The sequence below is a fragment of the Pinus tabuliformis genome, chromosome 3_2 (assembly GCF_031772625.1).
Source record: "Pinus tabuliformis cultivar Carrire ecotype Pingquan chromosome 3_2, CPIR1, whole genome shotgun sequence".
NCBI classification, from domain to species: Eukaryota; Viridiplantae; Streptophyta; class Pinopsida; order Pinales; family Pinaceae; genus Pinus; species Pinus tabuliformis.
In genome coordinates this window covers 948,947,423-948,965,411 of record NC_142302.1, presented here as the reverse complement: position 1 = coordinate 948,965,411, position 17,989 = coordinate 948,947,423, and the positions used below count along the sequence as shown (strand labels likewise).

At 34.7% G+C, this 17,989-nt stretch overlaps 2 protein-coding genes across 3 annotated transcripts; both read left to right on the top strand.

Annotated features, from left to right (window-relative positions):
• Positions 1–1,768: 1,768 nt before the first annotated feature.
• On the top strand, positions 1,769–17,261 carry LOC149183778 (TMV resistance protein N-like). 2 transcript variants are annotated; one of them, XM_089417242.1, is made up of 2 exons: positions 1,769–2,602; positions 16,879–17,261. In XM_089417242.1, exons 1-2 carry the CDS (start codon positions 2,010–2,012, stop codon positions 17,213–17,215), a joined length of 930 nt encoding a protein of 309 aa, XP_089273368.1. In that variant the 5' UTR covers positions 1,769–2,009; the 3' UTR covers positions 17,216–17,261. The 2 variants fall into 2 exon arrangements, with proteins under 2 accessions (XP_089273368.1, XP_089273367.1); XM_089417241.1 differs by lacking the exon at positions 16,879–17,261 and adding an exon at positions 2,760–3,723 and having other exon boundaries at positions 1,775–2,602.
• On the top strand, positions 3,611–5,538 carry LOC149183779 (uncharacterized). Its single transcript, XM_089417243.1, has 3 exons — positions 3,611–3,856; positions 3,948–4,295; positions 4,420–5,538. The coding sequence occupies exons 1-3, from the start codon at positions 3,749–3,751 to the stop codon at positions 5,431–5,433; spliced, it is 1,470 nt and encodes a 489-aa protein (XP_089273369.1). The 5' UTR covers positions 3,611–3,748; the 3' UTR covers positions 5,434–5,538.
• Positions 17,262–17,989: the final 728 nt, after the last annotated feature.

Genomic DNA, 17,989 nt, shown 5'->3' with positions numbered 1-17,989 from the left:
CACGTTTCCATAACAAATTTTTATTGTTTCCCTTAGTAAATCCTCTACACCCATTCTCTATGGAAGTCTTCATAATGCAACATCTTCTTACATTCCATGTTCATTAGAATGAGTGCATGCTTATCTCACATTTTTTTCCTCAACCCACATAAATGTTTTAAAATCATGGTGATTAATACACCAATCATATTTTTTTGTGTAGTACTATCTTCATTATGTACAATGTCACCACCTTCAGCTCTGACTATTTATTTTTCCATTTTCTCAACGAGTGAAGATGAAAATTCGATTTCCCTGCCATTTTGCCAAAAAACCAGTGAAACATTCGATTATGAACTTGTAGGCTTCTACTTCTTTTTATACACATGCTTTCATAAGATAAAAACATCTTATTAATCACTAAACCATATATATTCCACTAAGAATATCAACGGCTAAAAATATAAAATTTACTTAATTTATAACTTTATATTTTAATTAAATATTATTTAGCACCAATATATATATATAACTCGCCTAATCTATAAGTATATTTTGGTTAAATGTTTAACTAATACCATATGGAATGTAAATAAAATTTGAACGACTAACTTCTATGAACGACTATACTAGATATAATCTATAGAACGACTAACTTCTATGATTTTTGCTTAACCATTACATAAATATCCCATGATATCATTCAACTTTTTCTAAGAATGTTGACAGTGGCGTGAGCGATAAGTTATTCCGTCATTCTTTTTTCTTTGTGCGCATTGTTTTTGCAGACGAAGACCATTCAAGCCCAGAAAGCGGGCCCTATGTGGGAATCATAAATTAAGATTGAAATGACGCCATTGGAACCCATAAAGCAGGCCCTATGTGGGAATCATAAATTAGGATTGAAATGACTCCTTACTTTTTCTAAGAATCATTCTCTTTCGGATCATTCACTTTTTCTAAGAATCCAAAGAAGGGAAAGATCGTTGAGAGTGCCGTGAAAGAGATAGATTGTTACCCATAATTACTTGTTTATTTACGCTTCTTGTATCATAAACCAAAATTCTACCCAAAAAAATTCCACCAAATTTCAACATTAGAAACTCCAAAAAAAATTGTACTAAAAACAATTCTTATGCTAACCATCTCCTAAAAATTTTGAAAAACAATAATAAGTTTTAATATTATTTATTCAAATGTATTACTTTGATTTACATGCATATACCCATCATCTCTTGGAAAATTTGGAAAATAGTATTCAGTTTTTGTCATATTTATTAAGTTATATAAACTATATTTTAAATTCAGTTTTTGTCATATTTATTAAGTTATATACACTATATTTTAATTTTTGTTTTGATTTATCAAATCTCTATAGAAATGAATTTTCTTAAATGGTTAGAGAAATCGCAAATTTCTTGAATGGCTGATTTTTAAAAATTTTGTATCTGACAAAAATTATATTTTTAAAAATTTGATGGCTGTAAGTGATTAATAATTTTTTTAAATAAATTTAATTTAATTATTATTAATTATTAATTTAATTTAGTTATTTATTTAGTCAAAGTGTATAAATAACGTGGTGATATTTTGCTTTAATGGTGGACAGTCATCATGGTTGGCAGGTGGGGAGTCTAATCGGGCAGCCTGTCCTTGACGGGGCTTTTCCAAAGGAGTCCCATCATACATGGTAGTGGACATACTGTTGGGTCAAGCCATTACTGTTGGATACCTTTGCTTTCATCATGGTTGGCATCAGCGGTAGTAAAGGTTGCAAGACTTTCTGATAGAGTGCATGTGGACAATGGACATTCACATAAAGCTAACCAGTTTGGATAAGTGTAAACGTGATTATTTTGCCCTTGTTCTTTCCTTTCTACATATGAGGTATCAGTCCCGGGATGTTTAGATGAGTATACCTTCCGCGCCTCTGCAACTAATCTTTCATCTTCTATCTCAGCATCTAACAATCAGTGCTTCCCATCTCCAATTTCTTTATTTATCTCTATTCTTTTCTAAAACAGTTGGCAATGGCATACCCAATGTCTGCATCCTCCTTTCCCCAAACGAACTCTGAAATTGAGATGGAAATTCAACGTTCTTCTCCTGCAACTACCACTGAATCTTCCTTCGCCTCGTCGTCCAATGCTACTGATCCCATGGTTTATGACGTGTTCATAAACCATCGAGGTCCGGACACGAAGGCCACCTTCGCAAGCCCTCTGTACCGTCGTCTTCTTTCACATGGATTCAGAGCCTTTTTAGACGAGCAGGAGCTGGAAGCGGGATTTGATTTCCCTTCTCAAATAGTGCGTGCTATTCGAGCTGCCTCGGTCCATGTGGCCATCTTTTCGCCGAGATACACGGAATCGACATGGTGTTTGAACGAGCTCCTCCTCATGCGGGAATCGGGCTGTCCCATTATACCTGTATTCTACAAGGTCAATCCTGCTGAGCTGAGGTATGGTAAGGCGCTGCACGCACTCGAGATGAAGACGACCTCCGACCCTGAGACTGGTATAACTCGGCCACGATATGACACTGCCACCATTCAAAATTGGAGAAATGCTCTCTCCATTGTTGCAGATATAAGTGGGTTTGATCTGGAGGGCAAGTTTCATGGGTAAGACCTCCAACTTCTTGCTATGAATACAATATATAACATGTAAACATGTATCATGCTTTGCCTCTGGTTTCAGTTATTTGTATATGCATGTATGATGCTTTGCCTTGGCTATGGTTTCAGTTATTTATATTTATGGTTTTTAATGAATAACTAGGGTCGAGATTCGCATGTTAGATGAGGTCGTGGAATGTGTGCTGAAAAGGGTTGAAAAGGCAAAGTGGCATGTGGCCAAATATCCCACTGGTTTAGATGAGAAAATAGAAGATTTCGAGAGAGAGGTATTGAAGCAGCATCAACACAGCGGAAAAGTCCAGGTCCTTGGGATAGTTGCCATGGGCGGAATGGGGAAGACAACCTTGGCTGTAGAATTTTTCAATAGGAAGAATTCAGATTACAGTAAATCCTATTGTTTGTTAGATGTAAGAGAAAATGCTAGAAAAAGCTCATTACATTCGTTGCAGAGTAAAGTTTTGAAAGGATTAACTCAACTGGATAAGGATATAGACAACACTCATCAAGGTACAAGGATGTTGCAAAGTTATCTTCAAGGTTGTCATGTCCTACTAATTTTAGATGACGTAGATCATGAGGATCAGCTAGATGCATTCTTACCAGTTAAAGATGTCTTGCGTTTTGATAGCTTAGTTTTAATTACATCTCGGAACAGAGAGGTCCTCAGAAAGTCAGGAGTAGAAGAGTCTTCCATTTATAAGTTAAAAGGCCTTTCTACAAAGCACTCGCGAGAGCTATTTTGCTCTTACGCCTTCTGTAAGCCCTATCCCCTCCAAAGATTTGAACTTCTGGTAGATGAGTTTATAGAGGCGTGCCAGGGATTGCCGTTGTCTTTAAAAGTGTTCGGGGCACTCCTATTAAGAAGAAATCACAATATATCTTTTTGGCGGGATACACTTTCCCGAGTACATCAACTGCCAGATGATATACAGAATCAATTAAAAATCAGTTATGATGCACTCAATGAAAAGGAACAGGAAATGTTTTTAGATATTGCCTGCTTTTTTTATAGGAGAGAAGCGGGATATCACCGTGGGAATATGGGACGATCCGTACTGGAAAGGCTCGCTGGTGTTTCAAAATCTAGAGAGCAAATGTTTGGTTGATGTGGACAGTGCTGATCGTATACATATGCATGATCAGTTCCGCGATTTGGGACGGGACATTGCGCGGGGTGAATTGCCCCGCCGTTTTTCAGATTCAGCAGAAAACATTCATGATTTTCTGCAACACCCCTCTGTGAGTGTTATCATTTATTGTTTCTATATTTTTTCTGTAAAAAGTATGTATAGAGTGTCAAAATTTTTGATCTTTTCTGGAGAATGGACAGGGAGTAACCGAAGTGCGGGGAATTAGGATCCTTCTTAATAATGATACGGACCCATTGCGCCAAAGGATTGGAGACCTGTTCGGGAACCGCGTGATGGAGCTTCACAATAGATTGCAAAACACACGTTATCGTTTTCTTGGTATTGGTATCACCCATTTGCAACTTATTCAGACTCGAGGGCATCTCTTGAAGCACATTTTGAGGAGGGCGCACTCCCCAAATCTCCTATGGCTTTCCTGGTATGAATGCCCATACTCTTACCTGCCTTCCTGGATTCCAGTGAAGAATTTAAGGGTTTTGAAGGTGTATGGGACAGCATTCGAAGCACTGTGGCGAGATAGATCACAGGTAATTTGGAGTTTGCTTGTTTAGTTAATATTGCACCACTAGACTCGGGAGGCTTTATACGTGATGCCTTGATGACAATCATCCACTTCAATATTTTTAACAGCGGTTTGAACGCATGTTGCAGACACCTATTCAGTTGAGGGAGTTGGAGATTTTTGGTAAGCTCTCGAAGATTCCAAAATCCATAGGGCAGCTGACCCACCTCGAACGGATTTTCTTCAACGATGCATCTTTCGAAGAATTGCCAGAAGAATTTTGCCAGATGAGGTGTCTGAAGGTTTTGGGGTTTGAAAGATGCCAAAACCTGAAGGTGCTACCAGATTCTTTTGGTAACTTGACTAACCTTCAACACGTGCAGCTGTCTGGGTGCTGGTCGTTGGAAAGGCTGCCAGAATCCTTCGGCAACTTGACGAAGCTCGAACACATCGAGCTGTCTGGGTGCAGCAGTTTGCAGTGGTTGCCGGAGTCCTTCGGCAACTTGACGAAGCTCGAACACATCACACTGCTTGGGTGCAGTACTTTGCAGAGGTTGCCTGAGTCCTTCGGCAACTTGACGAAGCTCGAACACATCAAGCTGGCTGGGTTGGAGAGGTTGCCGGAGTCCTTCGGCAACTTGACGAATCTCGAATACATTGAGCTGTCTGCGTGCAGAAATTTGCGGTGGTTGCCGGAGTCCTTCGGCAACTTAACGAAGCTCGAACACATCGAGCTATATAAGTGCAGCAGTTTGCTGTGCTTGCCGGAGTCCTTCAGCAACTTGACGATGCTCGAACACATGAAGCTGGATGGGTGCAGAAGTTTGCAGAGGTTGCCAGAGTCCCTCGGTAATTTGACAAATCTCCAACAGATGGACTTGAAGGACATGAGTTTAGAGAGTCTACCGTGCATGAAGACATTGGTATCGTTGAAAGAGTTGAGAGCAACGGGTTGTCCCAAGTTGAAGAGCATACCCGATTTGGCCCACCTAACAAGCCTGGAATCACTAAATGTCCATTGGTGCATTGCACTAGAAGAGTTGGATGGTGTTGAACAGTGCATGTCGTTGCTGAATCTTTATGCGTCACATTGCCCAAACCTAAAGTTGAGTGAAGGTGTTGTAAAGAAACTCCGTCAACGAAAGGTTAAAGGGGATTTCTAATAAAATATAGATATGCATGTTCTCATATTATAAATGTGAACAAAAATCCTTGGGAAATTGTAGGTCATCTTAATATAAATATTTTGAGTAATGTTTATCATATAATGATATTTTATTATATTGTAATGTCTTTTTCAGAACCATGAATATATAAATATATATAAATGGGGGTTTTTCTAAAAGAGAATATATTTTGCTTTTAATTATCATGAATGTATATATATATATATATTGTTTTTTTAAATAGTAATTAAGTTGTATTTTTCTTTAATTCGCAAATTTTAAGTTAAGTTTTAATAATTATATTATTATTTATATAAAAAATATACAGTAATTAATTTGTATGTTTTTTTAATGTCCAAATTTTTTTAAAGTTAAATTTTAATTAATTATTATTAGTTATAATTTTAATTTTATATTAGTAAGTATTTTTTTAAAATTATTTTAAAATTTATTTAGAATCAAATCAGTAATGTCAAAGAAATCGAGATGAAGTTCTTGACGTGCAGTTGTTGGAGAGTATGGACTAGGAAGATATTGAGATTTTTGGAAGAGTTGTGACTAAAAATAAAAAAATATTTTTTATTTTTTATTTTTTATAATTTTTTATATTTTTTAAATATTATATAATAATAATAATAATATATTTATTTTTTAAATAAATGTTTTTTGGATTAATCATATATTAATGGTGTGATTAATTAGAAAGACATTTATCTACAATATAGATCACCAAAATCTCCAATTTAACATGATTTACTCTTTTTTTAAAATTTATAATTAATTTTGATTAAATATTTTATAAGATATTAATAACGAATATTATTATTTTTAAATAATATTTTATTATTAAATATTTTTAATAAATGTATTTTTAATTATTTTGAAATGTGTTTAATTATTTATTTTTTATTTTAATTTATTGTTGATTATAAATTTTATTGTAATTATTTTTTTTTAATATCTTTTTATAGCATTGAGAAAATGATTAATGGGGGGTGGAAAGCTTATTTCGGTCTTGAAAATAATTGTAAAACGACAAACCTCGTAACCTAGTAATGTGGGATAAAAGGAAGTTCCTCTTTGAAACTTTAGTCACTCCTGTTATCTTATATGCATGTTAGGTTTGGGGTTGCAACATCTCTAGAGAATCTTGGAGAAAAATTGAGCAAATCCAGAAGCGTTTTATAAAGTATAATCTGAAAATTAAAAGCAATACACCCTAACCTATTCTCCTTATAGAAGTAGGTCTTTCCCCTATGGAGAGCTTAGCTATGACTAGGCTTTTGTTGTACAAGCACAAACTCAATAACATAGGAGATCATAGACTTCCTAAGCTAGCTTTAAATTCCAGCCAAAACCACCTAAGGCTCAAGCGTGGGTGGTATAAGGACATGAAGGCCTGGTTAAACCTTTGGGAGATCAATGAGAATGATGCTTTGCAAAACATTAATAACATTAAAAGTATTGTTAGTTCTAAGTTCAAAGAAAAAATGTGGTGTGAGAAAGATTTAGCAGCTAAAAGAAAATTAAGTTATTATAAGGTGGTTATCAACCCCACCCTAGAAGATCAAAATTATCTCTCTGTTTTAACTAGCTCAAAGAAGAAAATTAATATAGTGAAGATTATAATGAACTCTCATGAGCTCCATAGTGAAATAGGTTGTTGGGCAGTTCCTAAAACACCATGGATGGAAAGGATCTGAGAATAGGAACATCAAGGATGAAAACCACTTCCTATTAGAGTGCCATGCGTACAACCACATTAGATCTCAGTTTTATAATATTTGTCGCAATACTGACCTTCCTAGCCTTTTACGATGTCAAAAATTATAGTGAACTCGGGAGGCTTCTCCCCAAGCTTTTTGAGCATAGGAATAAAATCTTAAATCAAACTAAATCATTTGTTTCTTTAGGTCCGATAGACCAAAATTTGGTCACGTTAACCACTACCACCATCATCATCATTATCTTAAAATTTTACAAAATTTAAAAATTTAAAAACAAAATAAAAATATAATTACAATAAAAATTTTAGTTCACAAAAAAATAAAATAAATGCATTTCAAAATAATTAAAGCAGTTGTTTATTAATATAAACATTTCAAAATAGTTAAAAAATTTGTTTATTCATATAAAACATCGTAGTGTTAAATAACATATTTAATCGAAACATGAATTTAAAACTCATATACAAATAAAAATAAAAATAAAAATTGATTATTTTATGTATTTTTTATTTTTTTTATATATATTTTTAAAATAAATAAAAATAATATTTTGATTATTATTAAAAAAAAATAATTATTCTTTATATCTTGAAAAATAAATAAAAGAAATTAGAACATTTTGAGTATCCATGATCGATTTTATTTTTGCAAAATATATTGGGTTAAAGATTTTGTCTGATCTAATGTCTTAGAATGGAAACATATATCTTATTACATAAGTGTTCACCTTTAATAAATTTAATTTCGGTAGAGATTTCCTTTAAGATGTATCCTAAGAAATCAACTTAAATATTAGCATTTTAAGAGTTCGTATATTAGCATACTTTTTAATAGGAATATTAGCATACATTTTAAGAATTGATTTTTTTAGTATGTGTGGTAGAGATTCCTTTTAAGGCATATACATGTATGTTAACTTTTAAGATATATGTTTTGTAAGATTATATGTACGAGAACCAACCTACCACCCATAGCTAACTATTTATGGACTCATGATAGCAATCTTTGTTCAAATTTACTGATCCAAATGGATCCTAGAACACTCTCTAAGTCTTCATGAACTCTCGATAAATTATGCCAAAGGTTATAAATCTTGTGAAGATCAAGCTTATCAGAGGAATCCTCGTAACAGTTGCAATTTGTGATCAACGAGGAGCAACGAGAATCGTCGGTCAAGCGCATAGGCCATCGGCCCATGGTAACGCGTGCTATCACGAATTAGCAAATTCAGAGGCCATTTCGAGAAATGGGGGTTGTTTCCTATATGTGATTAGCGGCAAATCGCATATCGCATATCGTAGGGAAAACCCCTCAAAGAAGGAAAGTTCGCAAGCACTCGGACTCGAAATATCATAAAATGCAACGGATATCGTTCCGATCCCATCAAAAGCGGGATTCCACAAAAACCGACAGGATATCGGAAGGGCTTCGAGCGGTAAGTGGTTTCAACTGAGTTCTGCCCAATGGCATACAATGGTTGCCATGCTTCCAGTGGAAGAGAGAGAAAACTTCTCACATCGGATGAGTAATAATCAAGCTACTTATCCACCAGATATGGACGATGATTGTAGGATTTGGGGGCTCTAGATCAACGACGGAGATGCGATCCGATGGATGACTGGATTCGACGAGGTTATAAGGTAGATTATACAGGATTTGAAGTCCGATATGGATTATGCGTTGGCGGAAAGCTGTGTTTTGCGGGCATTCTTGGAGTAAACGGAAAAAACGACCGTTTGAACATTTCCAGTGAACCTGACACACTCATCCATTACAGAATAGGTGGCCAGCTCCCTGTGAAGTGTTATGCAATGACTGTAAACATCGAAAGAAGGGATTCGAATGGACAGAGGCAGGGAACCAGAAAGCCGAGAAGTGGAAACGAACAGTTAAGAAGCAGATGGTTTTAAAGCCATAGACTGATAGAGAGTGAAGCAAGTGGAGCAGTAACCGAGTAAAGTAAAGCAGAGAGAAGAAAGTTAGGAGTTGACCTGAAGGCAGCACCAAGCCAGAGTTAAGACAGAGAGAGAGAGTCAGAGAGTCTGTGTACTCCAGAGGGCTTGAGAGGTTCAAGCGAACTCCTCTGCACATCCTGTCATGTATTGAGTCGCAGATTGGGCTCATAGTATTGTAATCAACAAAAGACTGAGATTCAGTGAGGGAGAGTCTGTGTACTCAAGGGAGACTTGGGGGATCCAAGTACAGTCCCACTGATTTGTATCTGTTGTGTGAGACTCGAATTGAGCTCATTATTGTAAAGAAACAAAACTCTGCTTTGAAAACATAATAGAGAGGCCACCACTGAAGGCTAGACGAGGAGACGTAGCCTAGGAGTATTGGGTGAACTCCTTATTAAACTTGTTGTGTTTTTATGTGTTGCCTATTATGTTTTCTTTTAGTGCTTCATTGTCTGTGTATTTCGCCATCTTGTCGATCCGTTGCACAAAATAACATAGGAATATCCATGCACATGTGTCTGTAATACTTTATTAATTGTCTTAGACCGATTTTCGGATCAAGTGGTATTCGAGCTCTAGGTTGCTAACGTTGGACAAGCTTGTGTTGGATTTTTGTTGAATGCTAACTAAGACAAGGCTCAAATTAGGAGAAGGAGAGTTGGTTGAAGCTAACCTAGAAATTGGAAGAGTTTATTCTCAGAAGAGAATGGCAAAAGAAACTCCAAGAGAGTCAGAAGCCCAATTTATGGAAAGCTTTATGACCATGATAGCCATGGTAGAAGAGATGTATAGAGAATTTAAGGAAGGTAGAGATGAAGATTCTTTAGCCTCTAAACAAGATAGAGGTATAGAGGAACCTCTTCTAGTTGCCCAACCAGAGGGTAAAGAAAAAGAAGAACAACCCTCTCCACCATCTACCCCATCATCACCTTCACCATCCTCATCGTCTTCTTCACATAAAGAAAGCCCTGAAAAGAAAAAGAAGAAACCTTCTTTCATTAAATTAGATGTGAAGTTTGATTTGATAGTTTATGACGGAGAATTGAATGCAGAAAAGCTAGATAACTGGATTAGAAATATTGATGTATATTGCAGAGTGCAAAATATTGATTCGGAAAGGATAAAGATTCAGCTTGCTAGCCTACCCCTTGGAGGAACTGCCCTAGTGTGGTGGGAAGGTAGGACACAAGCTGATTTGAAAAAGCATGGTAAGATTCTTTCTACCTGGAATGAATTTGTTTCTGCCATTAAAAAACAATTCTATCCACTAGCTTATATACAACAAGCTATGATGAGTTGGCAAACTCTTCACCAGTTAAAAGGGAAAAGTGTACAAAGTTACACCCAAGAATTTAGAAAAAGATCTTTGATTCTAAGCATTTCTTTAGACTCACCTGAAACTCTGTTGAAGTATATAAGTGGTTTACACAGCTATTTAAAGCACACCATTCTCATGTTTAATCCCACTAGCATAGATGAGGTATCTGTTCAGGCTACACATCTAGAGGCTAGAGGCAAGAATGTGAACCCAGAAATTGGGGGATCATCAAAACCCACTGCAAGCAAGAACAAGGAAAAGAGAAAGCAGAAATGGAAAGAGAGGAAGGAAAATGTAGTATAGAAGACCAAACCTTCGTGCACTTATTGCAAGAAGGATGGGAATGATGATGAACACCGCTGGATTCTGCATCCAGAGCTAAAACCCAATAAGTTAGATGGAAAAAGGAAGAAAGCTGCTGCAACTACTCAGAAAGAATTGGGGTCAGACTTAGGAGATGAAACAACAATCACAACCACAGGTATAAAAGTTAAAAATTCTGAAGCATCTACTAGTAATTCTACACAATCTACTGAAGAAAATGAGAGAAAAAGGCATGAGCTTTTTCATATTAGAGTTATTTCCAAGCATCAAAAAATTGATACTTTGTTTGATAGTGGCTCACAAGTAAACTTAATTTCTGAAGCAATTGTAAAAAAATTGGGATTGCTAACCACACCTCATAAGAAGCCATATCCATTAGGTTGGTTATGTCATAAAACAAAGCCACAAGTGACTAGACAATGTAAACTTAGGTTTGCCATTGGTTCAACGTTTGTAGATGAGGTTGAGTTAGATGTAATTCCCTTGGATATATGTGGTATTGTTTTAGGAAGTCCTTATTGTATGATAGGAAAACTATTTTCTGTAGAGCCAAAAATAAGTATCAACTCACAAAAGAGGGAATAGAATATATTGTAAGGGCTCATCAGCTCAAAAATAATTACACTCTCATAAACTTAGGGCAGATGAAAAGAATTGTAAATTCATGCAAGCAATTTTTACTAATGGTTGTAAAGGAAAGAAACCCTGATAAAACCAATATATTTGAAGACTGTGATGCTAAACAAAAAGCTGATTTAGAAAAAGTTGTTTCAGAATATGATATACTATTTCAAGAACCTAAAGGTCTGTCACCCAAAAAAGAAATAGTACACGATATTAATTTGCAGCAAGATGCTCCATTGCCTAACATCAGAATGTACAGGTTATTCGATTTAGAGAATGCAGAAATCAAGAAGCAGGTACAAGAGTTGCTCGAGAAAGGGTTCATAAGACCTAACACATCACCATGTGGGTCTCCAATTGTCTTGGTGAGAAAGAACAATGTAAACTTTGATACGGGAACTCATATTGTTACCCGTTTTGTAGAGATAGCAAAAAAGTGACCCGATTTTGAAAAGGGGTGATGCAGAACACACGTGTTTTTTATAGCATAGTTTTTGGCACTGTAAATTTTTTTATGTACATTGCGTTTTAGAATGGTAGTATTTTTTATGCTGATTTAAAAACGTGGTAATTCTACATAGACCCTTTTTTTAAAAGGTTTTTTATTTTTTTATTTTTTTTATTTTCTAATGTATGAAATGTAAATAATTATTTTGTAAATTTAATAATTTTTGCAGTGGTCTTTTTCTTCATATTTTCTTGTTTTTATTTTTATTTTAATTTTTTTTTACTGAGGTTTTTATTGTTTTGCATATTTAAAGAAGAAGGTTGATATTTTGAATTTTCGATATTCTACATATTTATACATCGTTAATTAATTTTTCAATCCACAAGAAATAATTGTTTCTAAAAAACAATATTTTTTAACAATGGACATAAAAATAACCATTTTTAAGATAAATATAATTAAAAAACTACACGTTTTGATAATTTTTTTACTACAATTGACATGCGAAAATCACAATTTTTATATGAAAATTTTAACTAAAAATAGTTAAATAATAGTTTTTTTTTTATGAATTTCATGTCAAAAAAAATAATAATCATTTTTTTTTCAAAAAATAATGATTAACTTAAAAATTAATGCGAAAATCACATATTACAAATATTGAATGCATAACAACCTTAATTGAGTGTATATTTTTCTCATAAAATGTCAAAGTCAAAGCATTACAATTATAACTACTTAATAGTTACAAAAAATGAGTTTGATTTCCAAGCATAACTTAAATTTAATCAACAATGTCACGTAATCCAAACTGTTTGTCCTCTAGAATTTCATCATTGTCTTCTTCCACAATATTTTATGCTTCCTTTTGCTCATTTTCATCTTCTAATAGATCTTTGATGTTTGCGAATATCCCAATGTATGTCTTTCCAAACATCCCATGTAATGGTGGTTGGGGTTCTTTTGCCTTTTTTGCCACACGTGATTCACTAAAGTCCCATTTCTTCAACTCAATTTCTTGCATTGCATTTGGAAGAAATTGAAGAGCATTCATTTTTTGTTGAATGAAATTGCACTATATTGAATCTTTTTCAATTGCAATGCAATTTCTTCCTTTTTGAAGGCAACATGTTAGTGTTGTACCTAATTATCAAGCACAAAAGAAATAATGAAGTAAATTAGTACAATGACATATTAATTAAAAAATAACATATTGAAATTAAATTCCATATAATAAAACTTACCTGAGCGAGAAAACAAATCCATAACTCAATCTCCTTCATTTGAATATATGTCTATAAGATAGTTAATCAATAATTGTGGTTTTTGATAAATGTTAACTATCTCTCCTTTTGCTTCTTTGTCTTCATATGTTAGTTTTCTCATAACAAAATTATAAGTCAGTATTTGGCTATGACTCTTTCCGTCTACCCGATTAAAAATCATAGACATATAGCTATCATCTTTTGCCCAATTATCAATATGAATGAACTCACAATCATTTATAAATAGTTGATCTTCATGGTTAAGAAGATTTGACTTTTTCCTGTAACATGAAATAGTAAAAATTCAATTAACTTGTACATAAATGATTTTTTCAACATTAATCAAATATACATTTTAAACGTCTTACCATGTAAGCTGCATCCTTGAATTTGTTTTCCCCTTGAAGCTTGACAATATCATTGCCAATTGCGTGTCTGAATGAAATGTCACAAATCTCCATAATGGTGATGACGTGACTTTTACAAATCCCACAACCACTTTACTAAGAGCTTGATAAGTATAAGGGTCACTATCATAGTCAATGTTTGGAATATTGAAACCATGGGAAATATCTGCAATAACTAGGGCATAATCCCTTTTAGGTATGAGTTTAGCAATGTCTTCACAGTCGCCTTGTCTTACTTGATATTGAATAGTGTCTAGTCCATTCCAAATGAAATGAGTAAGAGTTCGATCAAGTTCAACATTCTTAATACGTTGCTTCCTCACTCTTTCGATCTTTATTTTTTAAATAAAGGTTCTGAAGCTATCTAGTGCTCCATTATAACGCTTCTTCATCTTTTATAAAATAAACAAATATAAGTGTAAGTTATAAATTAAAAATAGTACACAGATGAATAAAAATGAATGTATAAATCAAGATACCTTTTTAAATGCAAGATAAAAAGTTTTTAATGTTGATATAGAACTTGAATCTGGATAGTTGTATACAACATCATCCCAACTATCTTCATTCAATAATTTAACCATTTGTTCTTGAATTTTCATGTAAACTATGTGACTGCATAGATAAAGTAACAAAAATTTAATATAATAATATGTATAACAAATACTACCAAGAACAACATGTTTTATTTAAAAGAAAATTATAATCTAGAAATAAATAAAAATAATTCAACAAACTTACTTTTGAAATTCATTAGACATTTCCTCCAATGATAATTCCTCTGACCTCACACAAGATAATATTGTTTTGACAATTTTTTCATCTTTCACTCTTTGCATTGCTCTCCAAGGTGTGATAGTCATATCTTTTGGAAGTTGCTTCACTTCAGGAGCTGATTTACTACTATTACATATCAATGGCTTAGACTTTTTGACCTTCTAGTTTTTAATGCCAATGTTTTCCCACATGTTAAAAATCTCATCAATCAACTTCCAAACATCTCCAGTTATAAATGCCAATTGGAAAATGTTATCAACACCTCTGAATAAATCACTAACATTGTTGCGTTTTCCACCTTTTGAATTGGTTTTCTCTGCAATTTGATAGCCTATTTCCATACAACATTCCTTTTGGAAATCTGCAGTAACATTTATCCTATCCCCACCACATTTTTCTTGAAATTCACTATGAATAAATCTAACCCTTTGGATGAAAGTCATAGACACCCTATATTCATTATCTGAATTATGATCTCATGCCACTAACTTTATTTCTATATCTAATAAACGAGCATAAATGATACATTTCATTATTTCAAAACGTGGGTTATTAGGATATTCCTCCATCAATTGTCTTTGAGCTTCTACAGAATGGTTCCCCCCAAGCACATAATAATTGCATTCAAAACATTTTGACTTATCAAATGCTTCTTTGTTGGGAACTTGAAGTGGATCAACAAGAAGCACATAACTAACCACATGAGCATATGGATTGTACCTCATTAATGTCTTCAAGTTGTGAACATGCAAATGATGTGGCTTTTTGACTTGATATTGACATTGTCCTTCACTTGCCTTATAGATTTGTCTGACATTAAGCTGAAATGTATGACTACCATCAATTAAGTTTCTTTTTGTCAAATTCTGTTGAATGGCATTTTGTTTTGTTTTGATAATTCCATCCTCTAAATTAGCTCTTAGTGTAATGATTTCTTTGCTTTCTTTTGAAGTTTCACTAGGTTCTTGACTGCTGGTAATGACTACTTCAAAATCTTCAACTTTACCTTTCTTCGTCATAACATTCTCAATAGATTTATTCTGGGGCATTGTTAATTTTGGTCGTTACGGCTCTTCTCAGTTGCAATGTCATCTTCAATAATGGCAACATATGCTTCACTGTCAGTTTCAACTTCATCATCCTCAAAAGTAACTTGTCTACCCTTGCTAGATTTATCCACTCAAGGCCTTCTTTCCTGATCCTTTGGATGTAGTTTTGTAGCATCATCAATTACTACATTTTGTTTGTTTTCCATATCTTCTTCTGACACTGAGTAAAAACTGCTGACAACTTTCATGATATCATGCTTTATGAAATGAATTCCCCCCAACCTAATTGAACAACTTTCAACAAAATTTTGCCAAACAAAATATCATATGTCAATAAAAACAAAGTTAAAAAATATAGCGAGACACTTTCAAGAACTCAAAATACAAATATAAATAACAATATTTACGATGTTTTGTTTCATCTTATTTATGATTTGTTTACACAAATTTGTAGATACCTCTCTCGTGTCATACAATGAATATGATAGTCCATATTTAATCCTTTCATGTGACTTACGAGCTTTTGTAAGTATGTAAACAACTTCAGTGTCCGGTACTGAACACATATCTATGACTCTTCCCATCACTTCATAAATTCCATTATCATTCGATATATCAATATATAGATATATATTCACATTTTGGCTTTCTGTTTCTTTCACATACTAGATTCTTGATGGAAATTTCACCTTTTTTGAATTCTTCCAGTATGAAATCATCTTCTTATCATTTGAGGCACTTGAAAGATTTGTAGCCATGAGCTCAGGTGGAGTTTGTTCACCAATGTTTTTGGAATATGCACCTCCTTTCCCCAAACGAACTCTGAAATCGAAATGGAAATTCAACGTTCTTCTCCTGCAACAACGATTCAATCTTTCTTCGCCTCCACCTCTACCTCCGCCTCGTCATCCAACACTACTAATCCCATGGTTTATGTCGTTTTCATAAACCATCGAGGTCCAGACACCAAGGCCACCTTCGCAAGCCCTCTGTACCGTCGTCTTCTTTCACATGGATCCAGAGCCTTTTTAGATGAGCAGGAACTGGAAGGAGGATTTGATTTCCCTTCTCAAATTGTGCGTGCTATTCGAGCTGCCTCGGTCCATGTCGCCATATTTTTTCCGAGATACACGGAATCGACATGGTGTTTGAACGAGCTCTTCCTCATGCGGGAATCGGGGTGTCCCATTATACCTGTATTCTACAAGGTCAATCCTGCTAAGCTGAGGTATGGTAAGGCGCTGCACGCACTCGAGATGAAGACGACCTCCAACCTTGAAACAGATATGACTCGGCCACGATATGACTCTGCCACCATTCAAATTGGAGAAATGCTCTCTCTATTGTTGCAGACATAAGTGGGTTTGATATGGAGGGCAAGTTTCATGGGTAAGACCTCCAACTTCTTTCTATGAATACAATATATAACATGTAAACACGTATCATGCTTTTCCTCTGGTTTCAGTTATTTATATACATGTATGATTCTTTGCCTTGGCTATGGTTTCAATTATTTATATTTATGGTTTTTTAATGAATAACTAGGGACGAGATTCGCATGTTAGATGAGGTCGTGGAATCTGTGTTGAAAAGGGTTAAAAAGACAAAGTGGCATGTGGCCAAATATCCCACTGGTTTAGATGAGAAAGTCGAGGATTTCAAAAGAGAGGTATTGAAGCAGCCTCAACACAGCGGAAAATTCCAGGTCCTTGGGATAGTTTCCATGGGTGGAATGGGAAAGACAACGTTGGTTGTAGAATTTTTCAATAGGAAGAATTCAGATTACAATAAATCCTATTGTTTGTTAGATGTAAGAGAAAATGCTAGAAAAAGCTCATTACATTCGTTGCAGAGTAAAGTTTTGAAAGGATTAACTCAATAGGATGTGAATATAGAGAACACTCATCAAGGTATAGGGATTCTGAAAAGGTACCTCCGAGATTGTCATGTCCTATTAATTTTAGATGACATAGATCATGAGGATCAGCTAGATGCATTTTTACCAATTAAAGATGTCTTGTGTTTTGACAGCTTAGTTTTAATTACATCTCGGGAAAGAGAGATCCACAGAAAGTTAGGAGTGGAAGAGTCTTCCATTTATAAGTTAAAAGGTCTTTCTACAAAGCACTCGCGAGAGCTATTTTTCTCTTACGCCTTCTGTAAACCCTATCCCCTCCAAGAATTTGAAGCTCTGGTAAATGAGTTTATAGAGGCGTGCCAGGGATTACCGTTGCCTTTAAAAGTGTTCGGGGCACTCCTATTAGGAAGAAATGACAATATATCTTTTTGGCAGGATACACTTTCCTGAGTACATCAACTACCAGATGATATACAGAAGCAATTAAAAATCAGTTATGATGCACTCAATACAAAGGAACAGGAAATGTTTTTAGATATTGCCTGCTTTTTCATAGGAGAAAGGAGGGATATCAGCGTGCGAATATGGGACGATCTGTACTGGCAAGGCTCGTTGGGGTTTCAAAATCTAGAGAGCAAATGTTTGGTTGATGTGGATAGTGTGTATACAGATGCATGATCAGCTCCGCGATTTGGGACGGGACATTGCGCGGGGTGAATTGCCTCGCTGTTTTTCACATCCAGTAGAAAACATTCATGATTTTCTGCAACAACCATCTGTAAGTGTTATCATTTATTG